The sequence below is a fragment of the Microchirus variegatus genome (assembly GCF_963457635.1).
Source record: "Microchirus variegatus genome assembly, chromosome: 14".
Lineage (NCBI taxonomy): Eukaryota > Metazoa > Chordata > Actinopteri > Pleuronectiformes > Soleidae > Microchirus > Microchirus variegatus.
In genome coordinates, this window is record NC_139815.1 from 10,062,555 (window position 1) to 10,085,336 (window position 22,782).

At 39.9% G+C, this 22,782-nt stretch overlaps 2 protein-coding genes across 3 annotated transcripts in view; both read left to right on the forward strand.

Moving 5' to 3' along the window:
* The first annotated feature begins 248 nt into the window (after positions 1-248).
* ero1a (endoplasmic reticulum oxidoreductase 1 alpha) lies at positions 249-10,177 on the forward strand. Its single transcript, XM_083900443.1, has 15 exons — positions 249-420; positions 1,431-1,550; positions 2,404-2,487; positions 2,644-2,685; positions 2,816-2,892; positions 3,029-3,102; positions 5,241-5,361; positions 5,554-5,615; positions 5,707-5,733; positions 5,835-5,927; positions 6,593-6,836; positions 7,033-7,102; positions 7,491-7,577; positions 8,331-8,467; positions 9,110-10,177. Exons 1-15 carry the CDS (start codon positions 322-324, stop codon positions 9,168-9,170), a joined length of 1,398 nt encoding a protein of 465 aa, XP_083756569.1. The 5' UTR covers positions 249-321; the 3' UTR covers positions 9,171-10,177.
* Positions 10,178-11,036: 859 nt separating this feature from the next.
* pacsin3 (protein kinase C and casein kinase substrate in neurons 3) overlaps positions 11,037-22,782 on the forward strand; it is a 28,571-nt gene continuing 16,825 nt past the window's right edge. For both annotated transcript variants that reach the window (XM_083901186.1, XM_083901187.1), the window contains exon 1: positions 11,037-11,178. The gene's annotated coding sequence lies outside the window, so the exon portion shown is untranslated. The remainder of the gene's footprint in view (positions 11,179-22,782) is intronic.

The following is a 22,782-nucleotide window of genomic DNA, read 5'->3' on the forward strand; positions in this document are numbered from 1 at the left end:
TGTGATCAATGGGAAAATTGCTTTTTGGGCTCAATGAGTATTTTTTTTTTGTTGCAGTACCCAGAGTGGCCACCATGACAAAACTGTCTTCAAGGCAGAGTGGGTACATCCATGCGTGTGATACGTGACGAATCGATCGTCACGTAGGATCACGTCGTACAGTGGAAATGAGGAAATGAGGAAACGAGGAAACGGGGCGAAGCTCCGCCTCTTCCTGCTCTCCGGTCTGCTCTTACTGTGAATGTGTGTGTGTGTGAGAGAGTGAGCAGCTGTTACTGTGTTACACTGTTGGTGAGACTGTTGTTTACAGGAGCGATCGTTATGAAGCCGGTGCTCTTCTTCTTCTCCTCCTCCCTCCTCCTCCTCCTGCTCCTCCTGCTCCTGGTGTCCAGATCTGCAGACGGCAGATGTTTCTGTCAGGTGAGGAGCGACATGTTTTTATTATTATTATTATTATTATTATTATTATTACCTATGTTTTCTGTCAACAACGACGTGTCTGTACTTTTTATTGTGGTGTTTCTGTTTTTAAACACTCCTGAACTATGGGGAACTGTTATGATCTCTTCGAATAAACACATCAGTAAATCTACAGTATGATTTGACATTGTAAATATGATAATAGCTGTCAGCACCATTGGTATGAACTCTATGTGTAAACAGAACAGAGCAGAATATGCAAGAATCGACTATAAAATAAGCATTTTGGTCTCATGATTCCAATGAGTCCTAGTTAATGATTGACATCAGACCTCTTTTTTGTTTAATCATCGGCTGAATCATCAGTTGTGTGAATAACTGGAGCCTGATAAGAAAAATATTGATGCATTGACCTTATTATTTCTGTATAAATAAATAAAAAGCAGCACAAAAACTCAGTACACAGAGATATTGCTATGCTATGATAATTTGGCGTAGGTTAGAATCAGTGATCACTTGAAATAGAAGAGATTGAGTTTATAAAAAGCAAAGTTTATACTTTATATATGAATGTGTAATATATGTCATCAAACTCCAAGACAAAGTGATCGTTTATCAGTCAGTAAATTATGAATATACTATAAAATGAAGGTTTGGAGTTGGTGGGTCACATGACATGGAGGCTATTTGAAAAATATGTGTTATTTTTTTAAATCTCAATATTCATAGAAAATGTAAGATGTTATAAAACCTCAAACAGGTGTGTCCTGAGAATGAAGGCAACATGGTCGCACTATTAACGTGACAGACGGAAGGAATTAATCTTATCTCATTAAATGCATACATTTGGCTTTCATTTACATACATTAACATGCTAATAAATGCAAACACCTTCACATTAACATCCATTCGTTTTCCGTGCACCCGTGTGTCAGTGTATGTAGATACAGACACCACTTGTTTTTATAAAATGCACAGATAAATTAACGGTATTTGTTTTTAAAACCCAGGTCACGGGCAACCTGGACGACTGTGCGTGTGATGTGGAGACCATCGATGGCTTCAACAACGAACGGCTTTTTCCCAAACTACAAAAACTTTTGGAGTCTGATTATTTCAGGTTCTACAAGGTGAGCTGATGTACAACACACACACACTGGTTTCCATGACTTCAGAGGACATTGCATTGACTTACATTAGTTTCCTGGAGACTTACTCTAACCTTAAAGGGGGCATATTATGCAAAATCAACTTTTTAATCATTTTAATACTTATATTTGGGACTCTGGAGGCCCTATGAGTAGGCAAAGTGTGAAAAAAGATGACTCACTCATGTTTTTGTGGTCCTCCTCAGTCTAAGTACAGGAGATAAAACACGCAATGCTGACTTCTGCACGCATTGTGACCTGAAACCTCCAGCCTCAGAGGATTTACATGTCCACTGGACACATTTTATATATGACGGCAATGTGCCGGCTAGAGTCTGCAAATGATGGCTTTTCCTAATTCTAACTTTCTGTTAGCTGCTGGAGCCTCAGTGACGCTGACATTGTTTCTTGTGTCTGCATTTAAAGAGACAGATACTCAAAACAGAGCGTTCTGAACAGGGCTGTTTTGGCAGGGTGATTGAACTGCTGTGGTGCTTCATCCTTAAGGTATTTTGACCAAAGCATGTCACAGACATGTTCATTAGGACACCAGGGAACTAGGTTAACTTGTAAAAATGGGGTATAATATGAGTTCTTTACTATAATTACTACTAACCTTAACCTAACCTAAACATGTCTTCATCTTAAAATATAGTAAGTTACATTATGGGGACTTCATTTTTATCCCCATAAGGAAGACCTCATAATGTAACTGTGTAAACAGGTTTAGGTCCCCACAATATAAGGATTACCAGCTACACACACACAGAAACACACAGTTATACTCACAGAGTAACAGATCTGTTGCTGATGATTGTGTCTGGATTCTCCGCAGGTGAACCTGAATAAGCCATGTCCTTTCTGGACAGTCACTAGTCACTGTGGTCTGAGGGACTGTGCTGTGAAACCCTGCTCCCCCGTGAGTTCCTCATTTTACCTTTTACAATATGTGTATGTGTCCCTGAGCTGGCAGAAAGATATTAAGAATCTATTTGCACACATTTACTCATGTATGTGCAGGTTGTTCTGGTGCAAAGTCAACAAAACAACAGCGTAATTAAAACTGTCTTTACAGAACGAGGTGCCAGAGGGGATTAGATCAGCACCCCATAATAAGGTGAGTCATTTACATACAGTATCAGCTGTCCCTGGCATTTTGGTGTTTCCCACCCTGCTATGATGCCTCATCATTATGGTCTTTGTGTGTGGGGGTGTGTGTGGGTGTGTGTGTGTGTGTGTGTGTTCAGTATTCAGAAGAAGCAAACACACAGCAGGATGACTGCGAGAGGACGCAGCAACTTGGAGCTGTGGACGTGTCTTTAAGGTGAGCCTTTTCATAGAAGATGATAAAAGTTCACTCATTTTCAACATAAGAGGCAGAACAAAGAAGTCACTTTTATATGTGTATATGACTACACTGGAGAAAGTGAAGTTAACGCACTTCTTGCTTCTTTTTCCAGCGAAGAGACGCGAGAGGCTCTGCGTGACTGGAGCAAACATGACGATGATGCAGAGCGCTTCTGTGTGGCTGACGGTACAGTGCAGTGCATATTAATTAAAGGTCACATAGAGTGGTCCTGTTGCACATAAATGTTAGTTATGGAGGTCTACTTACATATATTAACTTGTTTTTATGGTCAAAAACCTCCTAGTTGCTGTAAACGAGCCGATTGAAATCCTCTTTTCTGACGCTGTTCGTCAGCCGCGGTGTTTCAGAGTGAACTCTGACCCCCAGAAGACAGTCTTGTGATTGGCCAGTACTATTCAGCACATCCGCTCTCAGAAGCACAGCTCCCCCCTCTGGAACGGTGGATGCACTGCTCCTCATTATCAGAACATTGTTTTAACAGTGTTTAAAAATAGTTTCTTCAGGACTCCCTGCCGCAGTCCCTTTTATGACTTTGACCCGGAGTCAGACCCAGAGTCAGAAGACACTGTCGCTCGTGAAACACCTCCACAACGGACGTTATTCTTCTTCTGCGGTTCAATGTACGCAACCGGATGTGCCCGGATAATGACGCAGATACACACTAAAAAACAGCGTTAATTGGAACTTCTGGTCGAGTTCCGCTTTAAAAATTCAAGCTTTACTGTTTAACTTTTTAGTAAAAACAAATCGATTGTCAAAATAGTTTGTACAAAACTGATTAAGCCTGTCACCTAAAACAAGACAGCTACATACAGTTGGACTATGGCTGAAAACACAGACTGAAAAGTTGAACATTTGGACTGGACTCTACTGGTCGTTCAGTGGTACTGCACAATAATATGTCAATCATGATCATAACTTTGGCTTCTCTTGAACGTGATTGTCGTGATGTTGAAAATACATGCTCCACCAAGAGAACACAAAGCAAATCAAGTGCTTCCCTAAACAGCTGTCAACATGTTCAGTCACAGCTGCTGCTGTTCACTACATCATGCAGCTCCAAGTTTCCAGGAAGAAATGTGGGAATGTGACAGTACATTGAAAATAGGGGTGGGTCAAAATATATATATTTGGTGATATATCGTCGTATAATATATAAATATTAGTGCTGTCAAACGTTAAGGCGTCAACTGCGTTTAACGGCGCCAACGGCGTTTAATGGCGTCAACGTTTATGCACGATGCGTTTCCATGACGACTGACCAGGAAAAGATGCATGACGTCATGTTTACGTGACTCCGGATTGTTGAAATGAGTCTCTAAAGTAACGCTAAACTTTTAAAAACAGAGGCACGCATACGCAGTACACAGGTATGCTGGTTATTTGTAGCGCTGCTCTTTTCGTTTAATAAACAGACCGCTCCAGTTTGACTGTAGGCGTGCTAACGGCGCTAAAAGGAGCTAATGCAGCTAACCGAGCTAACTGGTAAACGGTGCCTGTACTCCAGTGTCGCGGCACGTAAACATGACGTCATTCTCTATTTTTCCGGTCAGTCGTCATGGAAATGTGTCATTCGTTAACGCCATTAACGTGCGTTAACCTTTTGGGTTAGGGTTAGATTTTTGCCTGCTCGAACAATGCAAGTTTCCCCGTATTATTTTATGGCATTGAAAATAATTAATACCAGCATTTTTATTAGTAGTTTATGGTTTCAAGTTTATTGGACTAAGTATACTTCATGCATAAGTAGTATGGAGTACTTCTACTGTGTACTGTAAGTGCTGGTACTCAAAATATTAAAAATGAAGCCAGTAGCACTGCCCCGGACATACTATTAAAAAAAACAACAACAACCCACAACTGCTGACTTCCTGTTGCCACTTTTGCACTTGTGTTGAGTCTTCCGTACTTTGTTCTCTATGTGACGAATAAATAGAGAAACACTGCACTTTTAACTTTTCACAAACGTTACATTTTCTTCAGTGATGTATCGCCATATGTTTGTCTTGCAGTATATTGATTATCACAAAATTGTTGTATTGTAATGCACTTAAAACCAGACGTAGATGTTTTAGACACATATTGTAAAGGATAGTGAATATTTTAGTATTTACTTGTATCTACAGGAAAATGTACTGTGATGAAATCTGTCTTGTATTTAGATTTCTCAGCACAGGTTTTGTGGTTCATGTATGCTCTCCTCCAGGAAGGATGGGTTTTTTTTAACCTTGTTTCAAGTCAAACTTGGCTGATAAAAGGTGACTTCCTGCTCACTGACTGACTGAAGCATTTCTGTTTCTCAGATGAGGAGTCTCCAGACTCACAGTACGTCGACCTGCTGCTGAACCCCGAGCGCTTCACGGGCTACAGAGGACCTGAGGCCTGGCACATCTGGAATAATATCTATGAAGAGAACTGCTTCAAGTAAATGCAGACAAATATAATACAAACACACATATTAGTACTTGGATAGGTGGTTTATTGTTTATTTGTTCAACCTGAAGACATTTAGAGTTATACTTTTATGCAGATGATACAACTTTATACAAGGAGTTGTGCTGTACTTGGGTGAGAAAGACAGAATCTGAAACCCTCTTCCTTCATGTTTCCTCACAGACCATACACTGTCAAGCGACCACTCACTTCTGACCCCTTCCATAGTATCTCAGGAGGTGAAGGTAAGAGATGTTTACTTGACTTTGCATCACAATGACCTGGACACTCATTTATTGTTGTTTTTTGTCTGGTACCATTTGTTTTATGTTACAGTGAGGACCTTCTACAGTTGGCTGCAAGGTGAGCGGATATTTCACCTGAAGATGATTGATAGAGAGAGACTCTGCTGTTGATGTGTTTTTGTAGTCATCTCTGCTCTGTTTCTCTTTTTTTTCTCTCAGGTCAGTGTGTGGAGAAGAGAGCCTTCTACCGCCTCATCTCTGGCCTCCACGCCAGCATCAACATACACCTGAGCGCCAGGTACCTCCTGGAAGGTGAGACACGAACACCTGCACACAAACAGTAAAGAATATTCTATTCTATTCTCTGTCTTAAAAAATAATTAAAGGGGACATATTATGCAAAATCAACTTTTTAATCATTTAAATACTTATATTTGGGACTCTGGAGGCCCTGTCAGTTGGCAAAGTGTGAAAAAAGATGACTCACTCATGTTTTTGTGGTCCTCCTCAGTCAAAGTACAGGAGATAAAACACGCGATGTTGACTTCCGCGCTCATTGGGACGTCACAGTGCGCTAAATTCCTGGAAATGTTGTCTCGCAGAGCTCCGCTTTGTCCGTAAAACACGCAAGAGTGCAGGCGAAAACTGGAAGTCCGCTAAAAGTTCTATTCTTGGCTCCACAGTGCAGCACAGAGTTCTACACAAACTTCCAGCCTCAGAGGATTTATCTGTCCATTGGATACATGTTATATATGACAGCAATGTGCCTGCTAGAGCCTACAAATGATCACTTTTCCAAATGCTAACTGCAGTTAGCTCCCAGTAGCCTCTGTGTCTGATGTCATTTCCTGTCCCTTGAGTTTAGGATACGAGGGAACTAGGTTAACTTGGAAAAATAGGGTATAATATGACTCCTTTAAATGAATCTGTGGCTCAGTTATTTCCAGTTGTAAAAATCCTACCACTTTTGCCCACAGACAGCTGGTTTCAGAAGTGGGGTCACAATGTTACCGAGTTCAGGCAGCGCTTCGATGAGGAGCTGACAGCAGGCGAGGGCCCCAAGAGGCTCCGCAACCTCTACTTCCTGTACTTGATCGAGCTGCGGGCGCTGGCCAAAGCGCTGCCATTCTTCCAGCAGTCGTCCTTCCAGCTGTACACTGGGAGAACCAAACAGGACCAGGAGCACAAAGACCTGCTGCTGCAGGTCCTGCAGCTGACAAGGTCAGTCTGAGGCCGGGTACATTAACAGTAATAGTTTTTGGTATTACATTACAGTCAGTTACAGGTATGTAATATGATTTTTTAACACTAAAGCTGAAGTGCTACAATATACATTTTGATTACTAATTTCTCATTGTTGGTGTTTCTGGTGTTGTTGCCATAGTACTGTAGTTGTGACCTTCCTCTCCCCTTTCAGATCTTTCCCTCTACACTTTGATGAAACTTCCCTGTTTGCGGGTGATGAAAATGAAGCAGCCAAACTCAAGGTCAGCGGTCATTTTATGTTTCCTGCTAAGAAAAAGATTTCAGGTACAGCTGTCTCAGTGCTTTGTGATCATGTTGTGTCAGGTAAAGATACTTTTTTAAAATCAAAATCTTCTTTTAAATATTTTTTCTTCCTTCTTTTTTTGTTCAAATTTCAAATTTTGCTTTCACTTTTTCACAAAAAAACAAATAACTGATTCACTCCACAATTATATCTGTAGTAAATCTGTAATATTCAGTCGTTACCCAATCATCTGGGTATAGACGAAAACACTCAAAGTTGGACTCGTCCTGGATAACGTGGTGAAAATGTGGTGGTCAAAGTTCAATGCATGGTTTGTTTTAAACCGGTGAAGAAGTTTAAGATGTTGATTCTATGTTAAACATCAGGAGGACATCAGGCTGTCATTCCTCAACATCTCTAGGATCATGGACTGCGTCGGCTGCTTCAAATGTCGACTGTGGGGAAAACTGCAGGTGAGTGTGCGGACGTCCTTGAGCATACCAAGTCACACATATATCTCAGGGGACATTACAGTCCAAACTGCAAACAAACATCCCCTTATTCTTGCTTTTAAGCAACAACTCACCATAATGATATAAAGTAAGAAAAATGTAAACTACTCCTGAATCTGCTGTAGAGTGTTTTAAATCTATGTTTTGGACTTTGCTTGTCTTCAGTTGCCTGCTGCTACAGCCCATGAGATTTAAAATATGATGATTTAACAACCACCTGGCTGATAACCACAAAAGTTTAAAGGTGCATTATGTAATAAATCTAAAGCAACTGGCCATAAAATCCTCCTAATATTTCACAGAGACTCAGGAATAATGTTCATATAACAAACTGAACTCACCAACAACAACAGTACAGCCAAAATATTCGCATTAAAAAAATATTTTGCGGACCGCAAATCATGCTTTTGTTTTGAAATCATGTTTTGACATGTGGCGCCACCTACCGCCGTCTACCAATCATTGCAGTCAGTAGAGTCTCAGCTGCCGAGCAACCACAGGTTGCCAGTTACGTCTGAGCTACAATGGCAGAGAAAACGAAACCTAAAAGACCTCGGTATTTTGAATATGAATGTAGTAACCATTTTTGTCTACATGCTTACATATGGCGCCTTTAATAAAAATAAAAGCAAATGTGCATTTAGTGTGTCCTGTTATAAAATGTACCTTCACATTTTCAATTTCTCTCTCCTTTTTTCTTTCTCTTGGCGTCAGACTCAAGGATTAGGCACAGCACTGAAGATTTTGTTTTCAGAGCGCCAGATTGAAGCTCTGCCCACTTCAGGCAAACAGCGACCTAGTTTCCAGCTCAGCCGGCAGGAGATCGTCTCCCTGCTCAATGCCTTTGGAAGGTGAGGGTCCGTTGTCATTATGTGATGATTTGTAAAAAAAAATGTTATACTATGATCTAGACCTAAACCTGATCCTGCAGGGACTTAGTTAACCTCTCCTTCACAGTTGCCCCCAGGACCGGGGGCAGTGTCACACGCAGCGAAAAAAAGCATCATAAAACCATATCTAACTTCAACAAACACCGACATGCTGCATACCCACAGAAATAATTCTTAAGTTCACGAAACACAGTTAAAACACTGATGGATCAAACCAGCAGGAGCGGAAAAAAACATTCTCTTTAGACCAATAGTGACATGTAAATAATATTACATGAGTTTTAATAATTTGGTACCTAAGAAATCTCAAATGGCACAGATGGTGCCAAGCTGTGCCAAAAGAGAGAACGCAGAGACATCTCTTTACTAAAACCTCTGTAATTTCGGTTTCCTCCCACACTTTAAAAACATGCAATATGGGGATTAGGCAAATTGGACACTCTAAATTGACCGTAAGTGTGAATGTGAGAGTGAATGGTTGTTTGTCGCTGTGTGGCCATGTGATGGACTGGTAACCTGTCCTGTGATCTTCATATGGAGGATAAAGTGGTAGATGATGAGCGAGTGAATGAATGTACACCTCCTTTTTTCATTCTCTCGCAGAATTTCCACGAGCATCCGAGAGCTGAAGAACTTCAGGACGCTGCTCGTAGAGGATCGGTGACAGTGTTGAGAGGAGGAGAAAGAAGAGGAGTCACTCACAGACTCATCTGATGGGACCAGTTTGTTATTGCCCCAAAGCACCAACTGCCTTCATCCTGCTGAAACGTCCTTTATGACTGAATTTATGAAAGAAATGTATCAAATAAGATGGACGATAAAGGTAAAAAAACAACAACTTTAGACTTACCTTATTGGGAACAAAAGTATTTTTTAAATAAAACCTTTTGACAGAAAAAGTCTATTAGATGTTTAAATAAGACTAAAAACAGGCATGTGTCAGGCTTTGGACAAACACCAAGAAGAAATCTCATCTGGAGTTTGGCTGAGTTGCTCTTATATTATCCTCCCAGCTTTGTTTGAAACTGCAAAAATCACAATCACTAAGGAATAAAACCAGATATTAGATATGTGTTTTCTCTCTGTGAAAACCTATCAGAGACATTTCTGCATGTTTACCCCAGACTGCTTACACCACAGCTCCATGTTGTTTTGTAATTATGTTGCTTTCCTGAGGATGGCGCTGTTTCTAGGGAAAACTGATTTTCATATTTCTCCTCATGAACATGAAGATAAGTGCAAAAATCTGTTTTAGAATGTGTTATTGCGCTTTTTCATGTAAAAAATCATTGAATGTTAAGTGTGTTGACAGTAAGAATAATATATTTTGGAGTTTCTGTTTAGAGAGAGCTATATTCTATATTATATATCATATATAATATTGCGAGTGTGAATATTCAGGTTAAATGTTGATTTCATTTGTTGTGATTGTATAAAATGTTATGAAAGCATCCATAAAGAACAGAAATGATGTGAACTGACACTTTTATACATAGTAGAATATAAATAGATAGTTATAGACTTTGTCAAAGAGCATAAATTGTTTTGTACCATCAAATTTGCAAATTGTGTGTGTATATATATACATATATATATATGTATATATATATATATAAATACACACACACACACATATACATATATATATAATTCTTGGTCCATTTTCTTAAAACATAACAAAGCGTGAACTCAACTTGATTGATTCAGATCATTTTATATAAATAAAGTTTGTGCCTTTTTGAATTAATACATACAAAATAATAATAAACATAATTAATAATTTCTGCTATCAATTCTCATTTAAAAGTGTGTGAATTATGCACAAAATGTGTATCTAATCTGCAATTTATGCATCTTTTTGTAGCTTTGTTATTGTCAGTAAGGCTGCTAGGAAGAGCATTAGGGCCACATGTAAGAATGTCAGAATTCTGACTTTTTTCTCAGAATTCTGAAAAAATTAATCTCAGTATTCATGCTTTTTTGATGTATGTATTATGTTTATTTATATTTTCATGTGGCCATGATACCCTTCCGTAGTTAAACATATACTTGAGTGAAATAATTAAATAAGCACAAGACTTTTACCACTGTGATGCATTTTTTTCCTCAATTAAAAATGACATGTTTTTTTCCTGCGGTGCCCTGAACGCAGCATCAAGTCACGCAGAGACGTCACTAAAGGGTTAACCCGTGTAATAGGATGAATGGATATAGTGTCGAGCAGCATCTGATTACAGCAGCACAGACAGGGACAGACGGCGGTAACTCGCAGGGGGGGAGGACACCTTTTTTATCCGCCAGCTGAGGACAACTTCTCAGTCTCCTCTGAGCAAAACGCAACACTTTAATTCAACACCCATGTTTGTTTTTCCCCCCCGTTTGACACGGTGAAAAGTTTTCTTGGTCACCGAGAGGAGGAGCAGCAGAAGCGGACTGATCCTGAACCTCCTGGTGAAAACAGGGACCGACGGTGACTGCGGAGTAAACCGGCGACATGTCGCAGTTTGTGGAGGCTTAACGAGGACTATTATTATTATAATTATCACCGCTGCCTTTTCCCTTCCCTTTTGACTGTCCAAATACGACAACCGGTGAGTGAGGAGGAGGAGGAGAGAGGCCGCAGCTCCTGCACGGTGTTCGGGTTTGTTCCTCCAGGTCGGAACAAAAAACAGGTAAGAACGAAGCTCACCTGTCTGTTTACTAGCACATGTTTGCACCTGCGTGTGCCCGGAACACTTCCACTGCGGAACCACCCTGCTAGCTAAAAAACAGTGCCGATTCAACAAGTAGTGATAAAAGGCTAGAATTACATGATAAATACTATAAACCATATACGATATTATCGCGATAAAAAACGCACTCATTAACGGATAACCGGAAGCTCATAACGGCAACAACAACAGCTATGTAAAAACAACACAGAACATGAAGTAATCAGTTCTAAGTTCAAAATACACTCTATATGGAATTGTAAAAAGGCCAAAACAAACATATAAAACAATGACCAATTATGTGAAATAACAGAGTTGATAAATAATGGGTTATGACCTCAAATTTTGTACAATCTTTTAGTTCAAAACACTTCATTTCTCAGGCTGTACTGTGTACATTAGCTAGATGCTGCTTTACATTGGGCATAACTATCCAATCACTAACCACTGATCTCAGTTTAGGTTAGTAGTAGTGGTGAGGTGCTAACCTAACCATAACCCTTCCAATTTAGGGATAATTGTGTCTGGAGACACACCAATATGCATATGCGTGCCGCTGTGCCTATTATCCAGTTACAGTTTTGAAAGGACAATTGAGATCTCACTTACAGTCTTAACATTCTTCAAATTACAGTGTCACATATGTGAAGATTATTGTCGATCCAAAACATCATGGATTGTCAAACCTGTTCCAGTGTGTACTATATGGTGGTGCATTTTGTGCTTTTGAATGCATAGAATGACATTTTTGTGTAGTGGTTTTATATCTTCATGCATTCTGCATGAAACAGATCAGTGATATATCCCTGTAAGTAAACATTTAAATAATCAGTCGTAAATCAATAAAATGCATCGTATCTAATCTAATCTTTCGTGTAATCTAGATAAGCGGTGTTTGATCCAGACTTGGTCCCGTGTGGTTTACATCGGGGCTGTCAACAAGATTTGACAAATCTTCAACCTTTTGACAACAATAGAAAACATATCCCTTACTTTTCAAATAAACTTGTCTTGTTTTTATGTGTTCTTGATTTGTAGTTGTCTGTACTTAAGTGATGTAGTTTAAAAATAGCCTTCATTACAATAGCTCACAATAATATTGCATATAGTTATAAAATGGATGAAAAATATCAGTGGCTTCATTCATTCATTCATTCATTCATTCATATAACGTACCTATTTACTACAATGTACCAAAATCCTGTATGAATGACTCTATAGGAGAGAGGATAATTCTCTTTTACATTTTTACCACATTTTAAGGCTTCACCTGGCTGTTTTTGACCAGTACAGGCCAAAAACAAACAAAGCTCAGTTATGAAGCATCGTTGCCACAGTCCTTTCTCAGTCTGTGTCCTTGTCAACTACTTTTAATCAAAGTTCAAAGTTTTGTTTAAGTTCAAAGTTTGATTCTGGGTTAGACTAAAACCAAACGACCACACATGCTGTTACTGTGCAATGTTACTGTACTTTAGGGGGTGAGCATTTTTTGTTTGCTTGGCCTGCAGCAGTGATGTAGATCTGGTGCCATGAATTTAAACCACAGGATGAGCAGATCTGTACAGTAGAACAGATGAGTCTGATTTAAGAATGCAAATGACTTTTTGTTTTTGACTTCCTTTAAAAAAAGAATGAACAACACATGTGCAGTAAGATCCAAAACTGCCATGATTGGTGTCAGAGAACAGTTTCCTCCTCACTTAGGTACAAGCTCCTTGTTTTGTTGTGGTTCACAGAATTGGCTTGTTCTTTGTCACGTTGACTCTTCATTCATGTTGTCCTTGCTTACATCGGTGTTATGGTGACACTTAAAAGCACTGGCACAGCCATTTTCAAGCGTTTTACAGCATTTTGACTGATGTTCCCAGACCCACAGAACAGTGTGTTCTAGGACTGTGTAAACACTGAAACTAGCAAGAGTCGACTCTCTTCTTTCAATAGACGTCATTGGCGTCTTCGATGCTGAAGAGTTTTTGAATTCTGTGTTTGTTTGACAATACAAATGAACCAATCGCAAATATGGTGTGATGTAAGTTTAAGGTTTTAAATCAATCAATGGCACATAGCAAAAAAATGCAAATACAGGCTTATTCAAGATGTTTTGTCATGGTCATTTTTGTTTTTGAATAATTACAGTCACATCATTTTACAATATTTAAATTAGGGATGCACGATATTTGACGCACAATATCGGTATCGGCAGATATTAGCTTTGAATATCGGCAAACACTCTGCTAATATGATTAATGACTAGAATAATAGTCTGAAAAATCTGCTATCATGTTGACTTCTGTGCCAGCGCCCCCTACAGCTATTTATTTTGCACAATATAGATTTTTTATTCCCACACCTGCTGCAACATGTATGAAAAATAGTATGCTAATTTAACCACTGAAGAGAGTAAATTACCTCTGCAGTTGAGCAAAAGGAAAAACATATCGGTATCGGATATTGGCCCAAACACTCCTCATATATCGTCAAAAAGTTCAATATCGTGCATCCCTAATTTAAATACGAACACTTGGGCTTGGGTTTTTTCCTCTGACTTTTCGTTAATTATTGTCAACACCAGCTCCACATGTAGAAATAAAATGAGACCCATGTAGTACATTTTCTTTGTCATCAGCACTTTTGAATGGACACCATCCCCACAAAAAATAATTTCTGACCACTTCCATCAGAAGATACGAAGCCCAAACAGCTAGCGTTCTGTTGGTTAATAGAAATCCTTGTGGGGGAGTTTAACGAGTCTCCTTACAAAGCTGCAGTATTGTGGTAGGATCCACTGTGGAGGCGGGGCAGGAGGGCAGAAACCTCCTCCCTCCCATTTTGGCTTGTAGGCTTCAGATCCTGAAAGGCAAGTGGAATTTCATGGAAACATGAAATATGTCAGTGCAGAATGTTAACTCCTTCTTAGCCCGTCAGCCACAGCCACCCTCTGGTTGGTCGGCTTCGCTGCTTGTGCTTTTCTGAATATTAACACCTGAAGAATGAAAAAAGTCTTTAAATAAGGGTTCCATGTACATTTTGTCCATGTCTGTTTTTGAAAAATTATTTTTGATTGTGTGGAAAAGTTGCTGTCGTAGCAACACAGTGTCCTGAAAAGCACCAAGAAGATTTGACAACTTGTATAACACTAAAAAGACCTGCAGTCAGAAACATTTGAATATAACATGTGTTTATTAAGTTCTGAGTTTTCTGGGGAGCATTTTTGAAAATCTAACAAAGGCTTCATGCAGATTAATCGAAACTCAACAACAGTGGAAGCAGCTTCTGGGTTAATTTTAAGTGTAACAGGTTGTGCCAAGCCAGTTGGGGCATGCATGCATGCATGCTGCATGAATGCTGTAGTTTTCTGTGCAGAGCTGGGGCAGCTGGGAGCTGGATGCGGCGTCCGTGGCCCAACATAGCCTCACTGATGTGGTTCTGGTTGAGCTGGGGAAACAGCTGTGTGTGTGGGAACAAGGCTGAGTTGTCCTTTTTTTTTCTGACTCTGGTCGGATCTGTGTGTCTCCACAGTTTGCTTGTTTTTGTTGTTGTTCTAAGACTCATCACAAGGGTTTTGTGTCATTTAGACACATTTAGTCACCCTTTGCAGTAGCTGTCAGATGTTAGAGGAGTGAGGTCACCACAAGAGCAGGTCACGTGACATGTTAACTTCTTTTCTTTAGGTTAACATGATGTGTACACAAGCCTGAAAACATCATGACCCCGGTGTTATTTAAAAGGCAAGGATGATCTTGATGGAGGCATATATTGTAAATTCAAACATATATGTAGTGTTTGCTGAGGAGAAAATAGCATTGAATATAAATTTGTCTTATATTATGTAATAATGGAAAACTATTTATAAGATCGGATATCTTCCGTAAGCATGACAATATTGTCAAGAGGGAAAAAAATAGATTTGAGACAGAGACTGGTTCTTCATTACACTCGATTAATCACTGATTTACTTCAGTGTTGCAAGTTCGAGTTAATGTTCAGGTTAATAGGTTATGAAACCTAAATGGACCGTACTAACAGATATGTAAGTGATTTATTTGGGTTGTTTGTCAATTTGTGATGAGTGTGGCACAGAAAAATATGTTTGAGAAGCTATACAAAATATGTGATAACTGTTTGAACGGGGTCTATAATATGATTTGAAGTAACCTCGCCGATTATAAAATCGCTATAATGTTGTACTTTTTTAAAACCTGACAACTCATTGCAAAAGCAGGTAAATTTAGAGGTGCGAGTTGACTGCTCTGACCTCACTGATCTGTCCGTGGCGTTTTCATTAGCCTTCCACAGCATGCTCCATGTGTGGCATTTCACCTCCTCTCCCAGAATGTGCCACCCTCATGGCAGCATGGAGGCATATAACTGGCAACAGGCCCGGGGGGCCGGGTGGCAACACTGTCGGGCTGCTGAGGGATCTAACCACTTGCTGCTGCTGGCTGAACCTCTGTCTAACAAATCTCTCTGTGTTTTTCCTTTTGCTGCTGCATCTGCTCCTGAGGAATCTTCCTCTCACCGCTTGTCCCTTCTCAGGCCCGCAGAGATAAAAGCCATCTTCTGCTTGGACATCTGTCCATCTCTGTTTTTGTCTTGTTAAGGTAAGTGTGGCTGTCTCACTGCTCTACCACAGTGCCTGCATTGTTTTATGTCCTGTGTGATTTTCTGTTGTATATGAACTGTGTCTAATCCTGCATCTTCATCACCACACAGTTTATCCAGCTGCATTTACATGGTTCCTGTATGTTACACCCAATGTACATAGCAAACAGACAGTTTGAATTAAACCAACAAAATATAATGTGTTAATCACTGAGCTTTGTTATTATTATTATGTCTAGCTCTCTCTAACTCTTGTTTGAATTAATCTGAGCAGTTTCAGGCTGCAATGATTATTTTGATACTCCATTCATCCATTTGAGTGTTTTTGCAATAATTAAAACAAGCTATCTCATACTTAAATCTGAATATTTTTTGAATTCTTTGCTCCATATAACAAAGACATCATTAAAACTGTCTTGTTTTGTCCACAAAACAAGACAGTTTTAATGATTTGAGAACATCACCATGTCCAGTTAACACTGATCGTCATTTTTCAACATTTTCTGACTTTTTACGATTAGTAAAAGTACTCGATTAACAGAGAAAATAATGCAGTTGTTAGACATCAGGTGATGTTTTTGAAGACATAGAGGCAGCAATTGCGGCCACTAAAAGTAGTTGTTTCTTATCTGTATTTACAGTAAACGTTGAAAAATGTCTATTATATTTTTCTATCGATAAATTGGATGTCTCTGGCTGTCTTGTTTTTTGTTTGTTGTCGCAGACCCAGAAATATTCAGTTGACTATTATGTGTATGCTGGTCATCAGCATCAAATCCTCACATTTAAGGCGCTTGTAACAACAAATGTTTTTGCTCAAATATGTAATTCCACTGCAGCGCAAATACAAAACATAGACAGATTGTTACTCGATAGCGTGTTGCTGAGTTTACTGTTGTGTCGTCGCGTTGCTGTGTTCATCAGCACCGAGAACAGGTTTCATTTTCGTCGAAAGCGTGTTGCCTTGACACTGTTGGGTGTGTGTGTGTGTGTTGATTGGGTACTTTTTCCTCTTTTGTATTGTTGCTGTCATATGTGTGCGTGTTTGCTAACCTGGTTCTTGTGACAACATGTGTGGGAGCACATCCAGGGAAATCACATCCTGTTGGCAGTTCAGTGAAGCTTTATCCACAGCTGAAGCGCTCACTGTGGTGGGATGTGGTTTGTGACATGGTTGGAAACAATCAAACTTTATCTCATTTCTACAGTGCCACTTTGTGTTTTATATTTCCTCTATGGTTATTTTGCACACGTAGTTATGGTGAGGTTCATGTAATTTCACAGCTGCCTCTCAGGCTCTGATACCCAGCCAGCTGTTGGCAGAATATCTGCAGCTGGAGCAAATATCTAATATCTCAAAGTGCTTCTGTTCATAGATGCTGGAAGGCTGCAGGCCCCGGTGCATACCCTTACAAACTGAAACGCTCTCTTGGAACGCAGATGAAGCATATACTCTTGTAGTTTGCCATATGCTTGATACGTTGGAGGTCATAGACCCTGGGGTCTGGCTGCAGGGAAACTGTATGTGTGCATTAATCAGATTAATGACTGAAAGTTTTCCAGTGAAGCTTATGAGGTCTGTTGCCTCTCTATTCGCCGCTACCTCCTCATCCCTCCCTCAGCTGACCTGTCTCCTCCTCCTCCTCCTCATCCCCGCCCTCACTGCCCTGACCCACTTCTCTATAAACCAACACCCAGAATCTCCCTCTGTCTCACCATCATCCACCTCTTTACAATTCCTGCATAACATGCTGATAAATCTCCGTTGTCTATTGAGTGACAGAATTTCATGGCTGTTCTCCTCTTTGCATTTTTTTACCAATATGTATTGGTTGTGTCAACACGGAAGGTTAGACTGAAGGTTGAGTCAACACTAAAGGTTTGACTTGTCTTTGTGTCGTTGTCATTGTAGCTTCTGGGCTGATTAATGCAAATTGTCCTCCATTTTCTTGCCAGATGAATTATGCCATCATGTTTGGACTAAATTGCCTGTGCTCTTATTGCTCACACATGCCCAAAACATCAGAGACCAACCCCCACACTCACTCTGCAGTAGAGATGGTTGTGTTTATAGGACTTTACTGACTCCTCTCCAAATATATTGTTATTGGTTGTGGTCCAAATTACTTATTCCCAGAGGTTTTTAGGCTAGTCCTGGTGCTGTTGGCTATATTGTTAAGGGGCTGTTGCAGTGACAGGTTTTGAGAAACCAAACCACATAAGAAACCACAGTTTGTAGTTTTGTTTTGTTTTTTCCTGGCCGATTTTCTTTCCCCATGACTCAGTGTTTATGTGCTGTGGACTTTCAAGAACTAAGAAATCTAGTGGCTATTTGTACAGAGACAATAACCAGAGGCACTATCAAACAATTTACAAGTGTCAAAACTAACCCTGAATGTGTGTGTCACATTTATGAGGATGTGACTTTGAACACAGCCATTTGGATCCTTTCAGTCATCATCATGATTTTTAATGTGAAGGTTTTTTTCATGATCAGTGAGATTTTCCAACTATAACCAGTGTGTCTGAAATTCTGCCTGAGGTATATAAATATGTGAATTGTGAAAGTGTGTTCAGCTGGCGTCCATGTGAGTGGCTGCATCTGTTTCTACCTTTGAGCTCCAGGAACCACTTCTGTGTGCCCTTTTAAACTTCTGTCGATGTTTTGTGCGAATGACATCAGAAGCTTCTTGTGTGTTTCTTCAGCTCAGAAGCTCTGCTTCATATTACATTCCCACACAGAACAATCCCCAGCTTGCCCCAAAGTGCACTTTTTGATCTCATGCACTTCTCATTGCTCCTTATCTGTCATATCATTTGTAGTTTTCCCATTTCTTCTCTCCTTCTGTCACTTTTTTCTACCCACGCTAACAACTCCTACTGTTCTTCTGACAGACCTCTGGCCTTTTGACTATCTCCATTCAGTGCTTCTGTCCCCTTTTTCAAAGATAACTTTCAATATCTGGCAGTTATTCGACCGTTTAGGAGTTAGGGTATCAAGAAGCTGACATTACAAACACTTGTCTGTGATTGAACGATTCTTCCGCAAAAGTCCAAAGTCTGCTTTCTGGTATCCATCCACCTTCTACCACATTATCCCCGACGAGGGTCATGGGGGGGTGCTGTGCCAATCTCAGCTGACATGGGGCAAAAGGTGGGGTCACACCCTGGACAGATTCCCAGTCCATAGTTTTTTTTAATTTTCCAGGTAATGGTCGTGGAGTAATGAGAAGTATGCATTCCAAATCCTGTGACTGACAAATGAAACCAGTGATTCAACTGACATTAGCACTTGTAAGACAAAGAGTGGAATGTGGTGGGTGGTTTTGGAAAGTTTTTTTTTTATTGTCAGTTGAGCATTTTCTTCGGAATGGAAAAGCCCTACAACAGTGTAGTTATAGTCTAAAAACATTTAAAGAGAAAGAAAGATGCGAACTCTGGTCTGCCTAAAAACTGAGGTCAAATGCAGGAGATGGACAACAACGCAGGACATTTTGGGTAAACGCAACCAAAACATACACACGTTATCCGGGAGAAATGTCTGAGTCCGTTTTTGCATCGTATAAAACAATAGGATTTGATGCAGCTCCATGTTTTTGCTCTTATGTGGAGGAAACCGAAGTTGTTCTGCGTTAACCAACAGATCAGCCAGTTTTCTTGTTCAGTGTCTCGACCTTACATTACCTTCAGTATTTCTTGATGCAGCGCTGCCTCAGACGAGAAGGGGAATACGTTATTCAAAAGGTTTGGTGCCTTTCACTAAAGTGTGAAAGTGTGAAAGCAAACTGGAGTGTAGCGGACTGTTAGGTGTGAAAATGACCTTGGAGGACTAAATTCCTTTCATGAAGTTCATTACCAATGATCGGGCCAGTATAAAAGTGCCATTTTCATTGGTTTTACCTGCATATATGGAAGTGTTGGTGTATATTCACAACTCACTCGCACATTTAAATTTATAAAAGCACGAACCTTTTGAAATAAAACATCCATAGAGGTATAACGGTGGCCAATAACTGGTCAACAAACTCATATCTTTAAGAATATTTTATTATACTTGAGGCATATGTCTCTTGGCTCCCTCTCTTTGTTTAACATGCAGCTCATTCAGACACATTCCTGGAGGTATGAGCTCAACATAAAGGACATAATGTGGAGGCATTAACAATGGCCTTTAATAATACTTACCTTTTCACTTTACTTACTTGATTTATACACTATGTTTGGGCTGAACAGTTGAAGCAAACGTTATAGGAATTCACCCACATGTTCACATCACACAAGCTGCAATTCTTTAATATTTCTTTCATAGTTTTTGACAATCAGGACCCAGTGTGAGTGTCCATGAGAGTGGCTCTCTTCTATGAGAGAATGACCTTTTATATCTGAGGTTTCAATAACTCTGTTGTATCTCTGTTGATGCTGCACCTCCAGCTGGTTGACTGTAGTGTCAATACAAGTCGTTGAGCAGCCAAACCAACATGCTTTCCATGAGCCACACCCACAAAACACACACACGCACATGTACATACTCAGCTGATATCGGAGCAGTAATTAGCACGGTGAAGCCACTTTTCTCATACTTGCTCATGTTCCAGCATGCCGGTGGCAGATGCTTGTAGTGTAGCATACTTACCACTTCTATGTCACACTCTCACACACACACACACACGCACTGGTCATCCCTCTGTTGCCTGTGCTGTGCTTGTGTCTGTACAATGTGGGGAGGGGAACTTAGAACCCATCTGTCTGAAGGGGATTAGTCGACAGAGTCGCGACGTTGTGCCGTTGCGTAGTCGAGCGTCAGCGTTTGTCTAAACTTGAACATCATTCCTCAGACACCTGCAGAACACACCCACACACGCATAATAAACCTGATCTGTGTTAGCTTGCAGCACAAGTAAAGGCACTGTTTCCCTCCTTCTCCTCCTCCTGTTGTAGCTGGTCTGTAATTGCAGCAGTTTATTTAGTCTTACTTCCACTCCCACATTGATCCCTGTAGAGTTCACCGGCGATTGTTGTGCACTGCTTTTAATCCCAACACCAGTCTGTTCCCAGTGCATAGATCAGCCGCTGGTTATTTACAGTGAGAAGGAACATTGTGAAACTCCAGGCGCCTTACTCCTGTCAAGTCAAGCCCTGCTTTGTTTTTGTTTTTTAACCTTCCTTATAATGGACTTGGAATGGAATAATGGAAGTAAGATGAGAATTAGATGACATTGAAAGAAGATAGAATCCTAATTAAAAATCAGTTTGACTAGGTACATGTGGTGTGAGAAGAAGAGCTACTATATTTAGGTGTTTGTTTAGAACAGGCCTTAAAAGTTAACAATCAAATCATAGTAGGTCCCTGTTATTTGAGGGTTTGCTGCAAACAATCCCACTACATGTTGTTCTGTGGTGGCTCCTTTTTCCTCCTCCTTATTGTTTTGTCAGTTGACTTGTTCCATGTACTCCATCATAGAAACTATTTTTAAATGTCAAAATTTCAGCTCAGTTAGGACATTATTGCATTTATTTATTTATTTTCCACATTTTCCATCCATCCATTATCTACCGCTTTGTCCTCCATATACTTGCATAGAAACTTCATTATGTTTAACTCAATTAGGACATTATTCAGGCAATTCGGTTTTGTAATATTCATACTGTTTTCATTCAAATTTCTTCACTTCAGACATTGATTTTCTCATCTGTACTGGTTTCACATACTGAAGTGTAGAATATTAATTCTAACCACAAACCAACGGTTTTTTTCACAGTTGACATTTCATGCCATTTTCAGCCTATTCCAGAATTTCACATTGATGTGTATTGCTTGGATGGTTCAGAGTAATTATATCACATGTAAGAGTGGAGACAGGATTGTTCTAAACTTGTTCTCCAGTTCACAAATTTCACTCGTCATTTATGATTTTCTGCCAGACTGTAGACCAGTTTTGATGCAAAGTACAGTGTCTTACCGAGTTTGAACTGTGACTCTGAATGAGAGGAGAACCGTGCACAACCAGTCTTAATAGGAGGTGACATCATATTTAGTTTCGCTGTATCTTGTATCTCCAACTTCATTTTGTCTTGTTCATACTTGTCTTGTAGTTCATGTTTGTGATTCCTGTGATTGCCCTAATGGATGCATTCCACATTTTTTGATATATTTCCTACTTTCAATCCCTAGTTTTGCACTGATTTTAAAACATTCAATTAGAAACTTGAATTCATAATTTTCGACTTCTCATTCATACCAAATCAATGCAGCATGTCTGATTGGCTTCAGAAATCCCATTGCAATGTCTTTGGAAATTTTATGTGCAATCCTACACATGTATAGGAGGACGATGGATTTCGTCAACTATCTGACTTTAACCAATAGGAGCGCAGCTGGCAGCTATCTGTAAAAGATGAAGCTGTATCAAAATGTAAACATGGTGAAGCGAAACAGGAATGATGGCGTGTTTGCTGATGTTCTGTTTATCCTCCTTCAGGCATGTTTAGTTAGTTAGTGTGTTTTGACTGTTATTAAGCGCCGTTTCGCCGATGGTCGGTGAACGCACCACCGGTGTGGGGCGCAGGCGCACTGAGAGTTTTGGGCAGAGTCTGTTAAGCTAGAATGGAGGCTACGTACTTCACTAGCTCTGTCTGTGATTGTGTGAGTGTTTCTGGTGTACTCTGTGGCCGACAGCAGCGCTTTATCTCTGTGTGAGCTTCAGAATAAAGCGCAGTTGTCTGTTCGAAGATCTGTCTCTTTGCGAGTTGCCTGCTCTGCTACAATATATTCAAGGTTGAATAAGTTTATTGTCATTTACACAGCAAGTGAGACAACAACTAAACTAGAGCTGCAACTAACGATTAGTTTTCTTGATTAATCGATTAATTGTTTGGTCCGTAAAATGTCATAAATTGTTGAAAAATGTCGATCAGTGTTTGTCAAATCTGGATATGCTTATGTTCTGAAATGTCTTGTTTTTG

Coding starts and splice junctions, on each gene's coding strand:
- ero1a (XM_083900443.1), top strand. CDS start 322: ATGAAGCCGGTGCTCTTCTTCTTCTCCTCCTCCCTCCTCCTCCTCCTG. Junction 421..1,430: donor ACGGCAGATGTTTCTGTCAG/GTGAGGAGCGAC, acceptor TTTAAAACCCAG/GTCACGGGCAACCTGGACGA. Junction 5,616..5,706: donor TAGTATCTCAGGAGGTGAAG/GTAAGAGATGTT, acceptor TTTATGTTACAG/TGAGGACCTTCTACAGTTGG.